At 38.7% G+C, this 12,780-nt stretch overlaps 1 protein-coding gene across 3 annotated transcripts in view; it reads left to right on the top strand.

The window, feature by feature from the left end:
* The window catches only part of HIVEP2 (HIVEP zinc finger 2), a 192,226-nt gene extending 180,525 nt beyond the window's left edge, over positions 1 to 11,701 (top strand). For all 3 annotated transcript variants that reach the window (XM_077895341.1, XM_077895351.1, XM_077895356.1), the window contains exons 8-10: positions 1,906 to 2,007; positions 2,784 to 3,679; positions 9,229 to 11,701. In XM_077895341.1, the coding sequence (XP_077751467.1) occupies positions 1,906 to 2,007; positions 2,784 to 3,679; positions 9,229 to 10,053 (1,823 nt within the window). In that variant the 3' untranslated portion in view covers positions 10,054 to 11,701. The remainder of the gene's footprint in view (positions 1 to 1,905; positions 2,008 to 2,783; positions 3,680 to 9,228) is intronic.
* The last annotated feature ends 1,079 nt before the right edge of the window (positions 11,702 to 12,780 follow it).

Raw genomic sequence — 12,780 nt, 5'->3', positions numbered from 1 at the left:
CCATCCACCTTTGCACAGTGAAGCCTTTTATTTAGAACTTCACCAAGAGACTCCCTAGGACATAAAGTCTAAATTTTGGTTTTATAGGCTGCAAATCTGCCAGTCAGTACAGCTGATAGATCTTCCCAGGGCATAGGAGTCTGCTGAAGGTATAGCTGATTGAAACACTGGGTGAAGAAATGTCATATTTCTAGGCATTTTTAAAGTCAAATAAATATAATAATAAAAAATAAAGAGCTAGTTTCTATAGTCTTAAAAAATCACATTAAATTTGGCTCTGAATCATTGTCATGGAGTTTCAGTAGGAAATAATTTATTCTTGGTCATTATTGGAGTTTCCTTGTCACCTTTCAGGAATGTCCAAATGTCTCAGGGTCTTAAGATGAGCAAAATATCCCAGGAAACCCCTCCATTTTTCCAGTTGAAGTGACTGTTGTCCCAACCCATGTCCTCTGAGTGCAGATCCTGAGTGTCCTTGTAGGACCAGCACCTTCTGAACACTGGTGCCACTCCAGGCACCCACCCCCTGCCAGCCACTTCCCCCTCCTTGCTGGAATCCCTGCAGAAGCTCAGCACTTCAGTCAACCACAGCCAGGGTAGAGTTGTTTCAGTGCCAGATTTCTAACTACAAACCTATGCTGAAGATGAGAGCCCAAAGCCTGACTGCCTATTGAAATGGAGAAGAAAAGAGAGAAAGATAGAGGAGGAGAAACATATCAAGATCTAAATAAAGTATCTTGACACCTAACTTTTACACCCACCCACATACACAGGTTACTTTCTCCCTTGCAGAAGCAGGTAACTTCCATTAATATACAGATGTATTCATTAATTTACAGATTTAGGAATTCTTAATGATCTGGCTATAAAAATTTTTGAGGTCTTTAAAACATTTTTATATAAATAAGAGTAGTAAGGACCTGGAAATATTTTTATGCTTGGAATTACCAAAATAGCACATAAAATTCATAGATTTAAGATCAGTTAAGTAAAATACCAAGTAAATAAAATAACATAAGTAAAATAATAAACAACAGTAGCTCATATATCACATTAATGGTGAGCTAAACACTCCTACAAAGGAACAAACTATTTTATCAGGCTAAGAGTGTCCATCTACATTCAGTGAGCCTACTCTTAAAAAATAAAGTGTTTGCTGGTACATCGCTACAGCATCATCAAAGGACACAGATAATAATATGGCCCTTACAACTAAATTAGTTCCTGAATGTCTTTTAGTAAGCTATATATATGACATGGAATGATATATAGATAAATATATAATAAAATATTAATATATATATATATATAATTTCATAGATCCTAGGTCAAAGGTGATTGGATAAGTGTCTTCATAATCTTTCACATCCTATATAACAACATATAATTCTATATAAACACACACAAATGTATGTATAGATAGAATTCTATATATATCATCATCATCATCATCATAATACATGTGTGACAGAAAATCTTTCTCTTTCCTTAGAATGATGGGAATTTCAAGATAAATAGGGAATATTGAAGAACTTTAGAAACTGCTGTAATAAACTTTGCTAATATATACCAGAGACAGATAGATGCTAAACACAGAGAATAATGCTCCCTTTAAGTAGTTAGCCAACTATTTTTATGGTTCTTTGAATTTATTTTACAAGGTTGACTTTCCCATAAGTTTGCATATGACCCTATTCTCCAAGTCTTCTAGAATAAGGAAACTTGATTTTGTCAGAATTCTGAGTGGCTGTATATTCAGGAACCAGATTGTTCCTCTTAAGTTCAAAGCAAAGGGTAGTGGGTATAAACAAATCTGTGTTATCTCATGTTAGTTCATTTCTAATTTTGGAGCAATCATCACATTTTTGTAAACAATTAATTTCTCTTTTTGCCTGTGTTTTCTAGGAAACCTAACAAAGCATATGAAATCTAAAGCACACATGAAGAAATGCTTGGAGTTGGGAGTTTCAATGACATCAGTGGATGATACAGAAACTGAAGAAGCAGGTATTTCAAAATTTAGTTGACTGACCTGTTCGTTCTTCACACTGGAGCTTCATGGCTGGGGTGGTAAAACAAGTTTTGATATTTTAAAAAACTGATCACATTTAGTTTTATTTAATATGAAATATATAAAATAAATCTGACATGTTGAATTGCTTATAACCTGAGAAGAAATAAATGCATTTCAGTTCTGACTAAAGGGGGAAAAAAAGACCTCACTATGAAATACTCCTATTTAACCATAAAGGAAATCTAATTATGCTTGTGTTGTGACAGAGATTTAGATTTTATGAAACTTCTGGGGAAATTTGAAAAACAATTTAATGCATTATTATTCCTATTAAGAGGGAAAAAAATCCATCATTAACCTAATAGAAAACCTGAGGGCCAGTCAGACTTCCTGAGATATATCACTTACACGTAAGTTTATACCTATAGAGATAGATCGTTGCTTTCTTTTTCTTCTAGCCTCATTATTAACAGCATTATCCACACCCATTTCTTGAGGCTTTTCTATGGGCCAGGTGACATCTGAGATTTAAGATTCCACATTAGAATCCTTTTGTTGGGTTGAGATGAATCAGATCAGTCATAAAAGGATAATAACCAGTGTAAGGTCTTCCAGATAAGTGCCCAATGAGTGTTATAGGGGTTCAGAGACAGAACTATCTCTAGGGGCTGCAGGGTTGGAAGAAAGCTTTTAGAAAGAGATGGGGTCCAAATTAGTTCCTCACCTTGACATTTAGACCTTGATCTTCACTTTCTGTTCAATGTTTCAGAAACGATGGAAGATTTGCACAAAGCAGCTGAGAAGCATAGCATGTCCAGCATTTCAACTGATCATCAGTTCTCAGATGCTGAAGAATCTGATGGTGAGGATGGAGATGATAATGATGAAGATGATGAAGATGATGATGACTTTGATGATCAGGGCGATTTGACACCAAAAACAAGATCGAGAAGCACCAGTCCTCAGCCGCCTAGATTCTCGTCCTTGCCTGTGAATGTTGGCGCCGTGCCCCATGGGGTTCCTTCAGATAGCTCCCTGGGGCATTCTTCATTGATCAGCTATTTGGTTACTTTGCCAAGTATTCAGGTTACTCAGCTGATGACGCCCAGTGACTCATGTGAAGATACTCAGATGACAGAATACCAGAGGTTATTCCAGAGCAAGAGTACAGACTCAGAGCCGGACAAAGACAGGTTAGACATACCGAGTTGTGCGGATGAAGAGTACATGCTGTCTTCAGAGCCCAGCTCCTCACCGAGGGACTTCTCCCCCTCGAGCCACCATTCCTCACCGGGATATGACTCTTCACCCCGCCGAGATAATTCACCAAAGAGGTATCTGATACCCAAAGGAGATTTATCACCCAGAAGACATTTATCACCTAGGAGAGATCTGTCACCCATGAGACATCTCTCACCAAGAAAGGAAGCTGCATTGAGAAGAGAGATGTCACAGAGAGATGTTTCACCGAGAAGGCATCTGTCTCCAAGGAGGCCAGTGTCACCTGGGAAAGACATCACGGCAAGAAGAGACCTCTCTCCCAGAAGAGAGAGAAGATACATGACCACCATAAGAGCGCCATCTCCCAGAAGGGCTTTATACCATAACCCACCATTGTCCATGGGGCAGTATTTGCAAGCAGAACCAATTGTATTGGGGCCTCCTGTAAGTATGATTAGCTTTCCCTTTATAATTTATAATCCAAAGCTTATTGGAACCTCTTGATAACACACTAACACACTAGTGTGATATTTATTATAACGTGGGTATCTCTCACGGGAAGCAGGGAACGTGGTTACTGAAAATAGCAGGAAGACATTTTCTCTCATGCTGTTGTTAGTAACATAGCTGTGGCATTACCCCAAGTGTAGTATTGCATCAGAGCAGTGGTGCATTTCCAGCTGGGAACAGGTGAGGCTTTTCTAAATGCTTTCTAAGCTTAACTAATTATGGACATGAGCTGAAACCTTTACATGAGCAGGAAAGGTGAAGTCTTTGGAATGACATGACGGCATAGACAGACACTCTTAGGGCCTTTGTGGTGTCAGGTGTAGAACTTTGTCAAGTAAGGATCAGGCATTAGCATTGACTTTCAATACATTTTAAAAAATAAACTCTTTACCTTGTCCACAGTGAGTGGATGTGTGAAACCAGTGAGTGACTAGGATAGGAGAGAGTGACCCCCTGGATATGTTGTGAGTCAAAGGCATGAACCTATCTGCTTTTCTTGTCATTACTACCACCTCCTGCTCAGTGAGAGGGCACTGGCTCAGTGAGATGGTGGGCACAAAGTTGGGAGAACTAAGGGAGAGAGTTTCTGAGATTTCTATGGTATGCCCTCATGATAAACTTAGATAACAACAGTAACAATCATGGATTAAGTTTAGGCAGTAGGTTTAATGCAAATCTATAAAAAAGCATCTGCCCTGCCTCATTCCATGGTATGGCTGACCTTGATGTTTCTTTCAGTTTGTATAGGATTTTTTTTTTAAATGAATAAAACAGACACTTAGCATAGACAGATGAATGACACCTTTTGAGTTTCTTTGCTTTACATGTATTTTTGTTTCCTAGTCTCCATTTCTTGCTGTTCTTCCTTTGTTCTGGGTTTCTGTTGTGTGGCTCCACACCATCCTTCCAGCCAAAGTCACTACCAACTTCTAGCTCTGTCTTATCACTGTCCCAGTGGCCAGGCTCCCTCATCTTTGTTGCCTTGTAACAACCTTGAGTTGTGAGCTTAGGTTATCATATGTAAACTCAGGAAAGCTCCCTGCTGCAATTCCCTCCCTGATCCCCAACATCATCTTTTCACAAGTGGTACCAGCTTAGTCTTTATGGTACAATTACTGCAGAAACACGCATACAAACAGGACATGATTTATTTGCCAAGATAATGAATTAACCAGCTAGGAAAAAAAGAGGTATATTTACACAAGTTTTTGTGTCTTGGTGGTGTTAAGTAGAAAAGAGGGGTCTTCTGGAGTTTATGCCACCACGGCCTAAGTAGAGAGTTGTAGATACGCAAATCCCTCTGATGGCAGGATACCATATCTGAAGAAAAAAATGCTTTCTCCAGTATAGACCAGTGATGCTGGCAGAGCATGTGTGGCCTTGGCCAGGTGGGCTCAGATTGGGGTATTTGTGAGACGTGGGATATCTTTGGTCAATTGTAGTCGTGAAAATGTAAGCCTTTAGTGCCATAACACTATTGTTATTAAAGCAACTAATAGCAACTCGCAGTCAACTCAGGCATAGGAATCAAAGGTGCAGACTAAGGAAGTTCATCTAATTTTGGATATGTGACCAGAAAGGAGATTGGTTTTACTAGTCACTGAGTTTGCAACCAGTTGTATTTTTTTATACCAATTTACCTGGATACTTAATACGATTATTAAACTTTACCATTTATGAAGGCCAACTGTAGAGCCATTGGTCTATTACCCAGTTTAATTATCTTCAGAGAATTTACAGCCTCCTGCATTCTCCATGTGATAAGAGGGAAGAGATCTGGGAATGCTCCCTGAAGAAGGGGCACTTGTTCCAAAACACTTGCCATTTAATGTTTTATCACATCCTTTTTGAGGGGCAAAGGAGGAGTTTATCTTTCTGTGATGTATGAAGAAAATTTTTGTTGCCAAGATTAAACAGAAGTGATGACACTATGAGGATTATTTCTCCTGATCTCTATATTGGCTGAGTGCTGCACCCTCTCTGAATAATGTATGAAAATATTAAATTAGAATAACCCTAAAAATAAACCTTTTTGATAAAAATTCTTTTAGCAATACCTTCTCTTGTTGCTTAACATAGGCTAGGAGCTCACAGGTCAGTGACTGTAGCATGAAAGGATCTTCTAGCCTAGCATGACAACACTCATCCTCTGGTTCAGTCTGGAGTGGTGTAGTACCCAGGGAACAGGTTTGGAGGAGATGATACTCAACCACCAGGATCCTACTACCTTGCTGTTCCTGCCCTACTGCCTTCTGGTTAATTTTAATATAGATAGATAATTGTAGATGAAAGAAAGGAAGGAAGGAAGGAAGGAAGGAAGGAAGGAAGGAAGGAAGGAAGGAAGGAAGAGAAAGAAGAAAGAAAGAAGAAAGAAAGAAAGAAAGAAAGAAAGAAAGAAAGAAAGAAGAAAGAAGAAAGAAAGAAAGAAAGAAAGAAAGAAAGAAAGAAAGAAAGAAAGAAAGAAAGAAAGAAGAAAAGAAGGAAGGAAAGATCTTTTGCTCATCAGTAAATATTTTTTGAAGGTCTAACATGTACAGCTCAAGGATGATGATGAAAAAGTCTTATGATTTCTGGCCCCAACTTTTTTAAACAAACTAATTTCCTATTCCATTTTTAATGTTTTGGTACATAAATTAGCAAAGGAGACAAAAACATGTTCTGGTTTCCACTATGTAGTGCAGAAGAGCATTGTCGACATTCAGTTCTATCACTTGCTATCTGTGTGATCTTAAACAAGTCATTTAACTTCTCGGCCACAGTTTCTTAATCTGCTTGTGGCAGCTAAGGAGGTGGGCCAAGCAGATTTCTGTCTTTGGAAGAATTTGCCATTCCGCTGTGAGGAATGCTGTAAACTGACAGCCTCCTGCTGTTAGTGCCATCATGATAGGTCTCAGTTTTCCATCCAAGGCTACATACTCTCCCCTACAGCCCCCAGCCAGTGGCTGAGCCTGGATCAGTCCCAGCTGAGCACCTGGCTCCTCTCCTGCTTATCTTCATCAGGTTCCCTGCTTCCCTTGCCCCACAATGAACTCCTTGAACTCCTGCCTCCTTCTTTGTATTTGTTTCCAGAGCACCTACTGACAATGTTGAAAAGATGAGTGGGATATTAAACCTGGTACATGGGATATATATGCACACACATACATACATACACATAATACAACCCACATGGGTTCATTATTCATATTTCCGTATCAAGGTGTTTCTTACCAGGACTTACAATGATATTATAATGATAAGCCTCAAATTACAAAACTAAATAGGATTGCAAATGGGGTAAAAACCAAGGTAGAAAAATCTTATTGAGAGTTTCTTGGGAAGGTGAAGAAGAGATGAATGCAGGAGAAGAGGATGTGTGGAAAGGCCTGGTAGCATTTGGAGCAGGGGAAGTGCTTACATGGTAAAAGTTCTACGGCACCCTTACTTCTGTGACTGTAATCATTTAATTGCTGATCAGAAAAGGTCTGAAAATGACATTTTCTTTTTCTTTCTTTCTGTATTTGAGGAGAAGGACAAAGAGCATGAGCAGGGGGAGGGAAAGCAAGAGAGAGAGAGAGGGAGAGGTAGAGGAAGAGATAGAAGTAGATTCCCCACTGAGCAGAGAGCCTGATGGATTCAGGACTTGATCTCAGGACCCTGGGATCATGAACTGAGCTGAAGGCAGACGCTTAACTGACTGAGCCACCCAGCTGCCCTGACACTTTCATTCCTAACACAAATAAAATTCTATTGGATTTTGAACATTTTGAATATATCTTAGTGTTAGAGGACACTTCATTCATCACTCCTCTTGTTAGCCTTGAGTCAGGGCTCTCTTTGGCCCTCACAGAGCCCCATTCTGATTAGGTGTAAGCAGTGGATGTCATAGAATAGCAACCAAGAGCAAAATGGAAACATAACCAGGTTACATTTTATGTTAAACTTTTAATTTTTGACCATTATAATTAAAAGAGGATTCATTTAATTATCTTCAAAGATTATTATTATCTTATTAATATTAATATTAATATTATCATCATCATCATAGTTCTTGCACCTTAACTGGTGGTTGCTGTAGGAAACATGCCTTTTTCCAGATTGGAGCAAAGACAAGAGGGATTTGTTGTAGTAGCATTTAAATGACTCTCATACTATCAAATTCTCACCTTCCCTAACTCATGATTATAGGATTTCATTACTTCCTGCCCTTCCAGGATAAGTCATTTGTTTCTAGCTCGAATAAGGTATAGCCCAAAAGAGGGTAAGAGCTAAGCATGGCACAGAGTAACAGATCTAATACATAATTTATCATCCTCAGGCTGTCTCACAGTCTAAAAAGAACTGAATGAATCATTAATGGTATAGAGCATACCTTGAGCTTTAGAACTGAAACATCCTTGAAATGAATTAGAACTTTTTTTTTTCTCTCTCCTGGATTACTACCATTCTTGACAGGTTTACACCTATCTGATTTTAAGTTCTCAAAAAATAAAAATAAACTGAGTACCTTTTAAATGACAGCCCAGTAAAAGAATAAATCTCAGGAATTGAAACCTGATCATCTCATTCAAGCCTGATAATCTCGTAGTCTAAGTTGTGTTTTGCTACAGAAACGACGATAGAAAGTAAGTTCTCTTTCAGGAGTGGATCCATGAAATCTGGATTTCTGGCTCTTAATTTTAAATGTTCTAACTCATTAATTGCCAAGATGGGATTTAAATGAACATAATAATATAAACAGACGATGGTAAAATGTAATAATCTTGAGGTCCCAGCTGTGTAGTTGAATATAATTTGAAGCTGTTTGACATAGTTAATGTTAACTACTTTGATGGATAGTTGCCTTACAAAAACTGGCCTAATGATTTATCATTTGATAAAGCAGCTAGTCTTCCACCCGGTGTGCCTCTTGGTGGGAATTTATTCCTTTAAACCAATGTCTTGCACATTGGACTAACCAGTTTGTCTATCACCACCATTTTGTCATCTGTTCTGCAGAAAACTTAAAAAAAAAAAAGCCAATTTTCAGGCTTGTCACTCCAGCTATACTCATCAACACTTAAGAAAAATATTAAAAATCTTCCCAGTATGTAAACAGATGGCAACCTTTTTTACTTTTTTTGATTTAAAAACCTACTATTAGTGTTTTTTTGCTCAGCAAACTTTTTCTGGTAATTATCCATTATTTTCATTTTCTTTTCTGAAAAAAAAAAAAAAAGAAACAGAACTGAAATGTGTCTCATGCACTGCATGATTTATCACATTGCTGTTTCAAAACAAAAGTCACTTTTCATAGACCGACAGCTTCATTCAAGGATTCTAAAAGACGACTGAGAAATCTCTTGTGTCATAAAGTGAAAAATCAGTAAAGGGATGAAGTAGTTTTAAAGTGTTTTGAATGATTGAGTGAGTGATTGACCAAGTGACTGAAATAGCTTAGCCTATTTGACCTAGCATGAGGAGGACTGGGTGCTAAACGTTGTGGTCTCTGCTTCCCCATGCAGAATTTAAGAAGAGGATTACCTCAGGTTCCTTACTTCAGTCTCTATGGAGACCAAGAAGGTGCTTATGAACATCCAGGCTCCAGCCTTTTCCCTGAGGGTCCTAATGACTATGTCTTCAGTCATCTTCCACTCCACTCTCAGCAGCAAGTGAGAGCTCCTATCCCCATGGTGCCAGTTGGTGGGATCCAAATGGTTCACTCCATGCCGCCGGCCCTTTCCGGTTTACATCCTCCACCCACATTGCCTCTGCTGATGGAGGGCTCTGAGGAGAAGAAGGGAGCTTCTGGGGAATTCTTCCCTAAGGATCCCTATGTCCTTTCAAAGCAGCATGAGAAGCGATCGCCTCACGTTTTGCAGTCATCTGGTCCACCTAGCTCGCCCTCCTCCCCTAGGCTATTGATGAAACAGAGCACTTCAGAAGACAGCCTAAATGCAACAGAGAGGGAACAGGAGGAAAATATACAGACTTGTACGAAAGCCATTGCCTCTCTCCGGATTGCCACAGAAGACGCCGCTCTGCTTGGGGCCGATCAGCCAGTGCGGGCACAGGACCCCCACCAGAAACCCTTGGAAAGTGCACACGTTAGCATTAGACACTTTAGTGGACCTGAGCCAGGTCAGCCCTGTACCTCAGCCACCCACCCTGACTTGCATGATGGTGAAAAGGACAATTTTGGTACATCACAGACTGCATTAGCTCACTCGACGTTTTACAGCAAGAGTCGTGTGGATGATAAACAGTCTGGCTTTCACAGCAGCAAAGAGTTACCTTCAAGCACAGAGGGAGGCAATGAGCCTTCATCAGAGAAGAGTCAACTACCTTGATCTAAGATGCATGGAGACTTTCATTTCCACATTTTCCCATTTTGTTTTTGTTTTTGTTTTTCTAGAAATAGAGGTAATCAAGTTTATAGCATGCCTGTCCTAAGTTACAGTAGTTTGCTATTATATATACTTTTGTTATATCAAAAGAATTAGGTAAATTAACAAGTCATCATGAGCCTGACCAAAACAAAATTTGAAATTAACCTATTGGGTCTGGTACTTTTAAAATTGTACAGATGTTTGTGCCTTTTCTTTACTTTGCTTATATTCTTATAAGCATTTTTTAGCAGTAATTTGTACATATTTTAGAATTTGTGTATCTGCTTTGTAATAAATGTAATTTCTTTCCTTTTTTGGACACTTGGATCTAAATGATGTAAAGCAAAACAGCATCAATATATATGTGAGGTTGCACTAAAACATATTTTTATATGATTAAAACTGAACAGCTTTTATGTACAGCTCTGATTCTGTAATACTAATATTTATTTACTTTGTTTCATAAATTGTACATTTTTTCTTAATGTTGTGGATTGCTTTTCTATGTGAAGCATGGGATTTACTGTTGCGTAACTAGAACAAAAATGTATATTGTAAACAAGATATTTAAACTAGAGTATCTTATTCTGCACTTATGCATTAGTTAAAAAAAAAGATAAAGGATGTATCAGTCAGTTCTTAACTCTTGTAAATTTTTTTGTCTCTTGTTTGCTGGATTGACTATAACTTAAGTGCTGATTGTGATTTTAAACTTATAGTACCGTAAAGCATTAAAGTAAACAATGTGCTATTGTGAGTTTTTTCAAAGCTTTATAAATCAGTTATAAATAATATTAAAAGTATTTGGTCTTATGTGAACATGTTGATCTATATACTCATCTAAAAATATGGGAAAACATTCCGCCCCATGTAAATATGTACAAGTGCATCACTGGTACAATTTTATGTAACTCAGTTGGACACTAGGTTGCCACAGACCTATGCTAGGGTGTCTTTAAAAATTAAAGTGACAAAGCACATGGGACTGTGTAGAGCTTGGTTATCGGCCGGCCCGGTGGCTTGGCAGGCAGTGCTGTGCGCTGCCCGTGGAGAAGACCTGGGCTTACAGATCTCCTTGGTTCTTGCTGCACAAGATGGTGACCGGAACTAAGGCTGCGACGGAGGGGACGTGCTTGGACTCTGAGGGTTAGGAGTGGACGCGGGGAAGGGGCGTGGAGACCTTTCAGCCAGTCCACATGGTAACAGGGTTGGCATCAGCTTTAGGGGAAGCCACTTCACCCTCTTGAAGAGGGGAAGAGTGTCAGGCTCCTGGTTATCTCAGGGGGGACAGGAAAAAGAAGCTTTCCAGGGAAAAGAATTTGTGGGAGGATGATGTCTTTTGTACACAACGTTCAGAATGGGCTTTGGTTAGTGTGGAAGGTAGGCAGAGCCTTCGTTTGTAGGTCCGGAAGAATGGAAGGAAGGGAGGGGGTACAACAACACGTGTGCACACACGCACATGTGTGTGCATGCACACACACACACACACAAAATCTGGGTTATCTTTGTGCTATATAGTGGATTATAATTCTGTGAAACCAAGTTTGTATATTGAATTACATTAAGGAGTGTTCTTTAAAAAGAGAAATAAATATACAATTACATGCTTGAGGTGTCTAGTTTTTAATGTGTTGTTTTACATTTTAATTTTTCAATTTTGTTTCTAAAGAAATTTTGATGCCACCAACATACCATCTGTGCTTTTAATTGCTAGGCTTTGCCCATTCCGAGGTAAGCTGAGCATGAATGCTTTTAACAAGTGAGAAGACAGTCACTGGCTTCCATATGTCATTCAATTGGGACAGATAGTGGTCACCACCGTGTGAGCTCTAGAAATGGAGTCACCGGATCCTAAGCATGGGCTTGGGAAGAATACATTGCATTTGCAAAGAGTCATGAATAAATCAAATGATCATTTCCTCTTCTGACTCCCTCTCAGTATGCATACATATCTGAAATTCCACTGGGGAAATCTCTTTATTTTTGCTGAGGTGACTGAAGGCAAAAAACCAACTGAAATAAATATAACCACAAATCACAATTTTTTAGTACAAAAGAGTAGAACCTTTTTCATAGTGAAAGTGGAGGCTCCTTAAAGGTCAAAATCTATCAGTATTTCCATTATAAAAATTTCAAATTGGTGGATTTTCAACTTACCTGTGTAGTTTTATGAGCCAGTCTTTTTAAATTGTTTTACAAAATGAATTAAAGGTCAACACAAGCAGTCAGCCTAAAATCTGTCTCTCATTAAGAAGAAACCCCTAACATAAAATTACATAAGGGTAATTTGTATGTCTTATTCCTCATTGTGTGTGTGTGTGTGAACCTTTCTAATTGCTTCCTCTTCCAATTCATCTCTTGTATTCACTCATTCATAAAACAGTTTCTAAGTGCCTACTTTGAACTGGCTACTATGATGGGCATTGAGGATGATAAAAGTATTCCTGCCATCGAGGAGCTCAAGTAAAAGGAAAGACAGGTATATGAGTATGTGCAATATGATATTAGAGCTAAAATAATGATATATTTGGTGTGTTTGCTGTCAAAAAGCAGAGCAACTTCCCTGCAGGATAGACTTCATCACAGAGGTGGCCTTGGAACAGATCCTTGAAATAGTAGATTGACTTATTCAACAGAGAAATTCTCATCACCTACCTTAGGACACTGTTCTCTGTGCTAGGTGTACAG

The sequence above is a fragment of the Canis aureus genome, chromosome 1 (assembly GCF_053574225.1).
Source record: "Canis aureus isolate CA01 chromosome 1, VMU_Caureus_v.1.0, whole genome shotgun sequence".
NCBI classification, from domain to species: Eukaryota; Metazoa; Chordata; class Mammalia; order Carnivora; family Canidae; genus Canis; species Canis aureus.
Note: the sequence above shows the minus strand (reverse complement) of the source record. Positions and strands in the feature narration are given on the sequence as shown.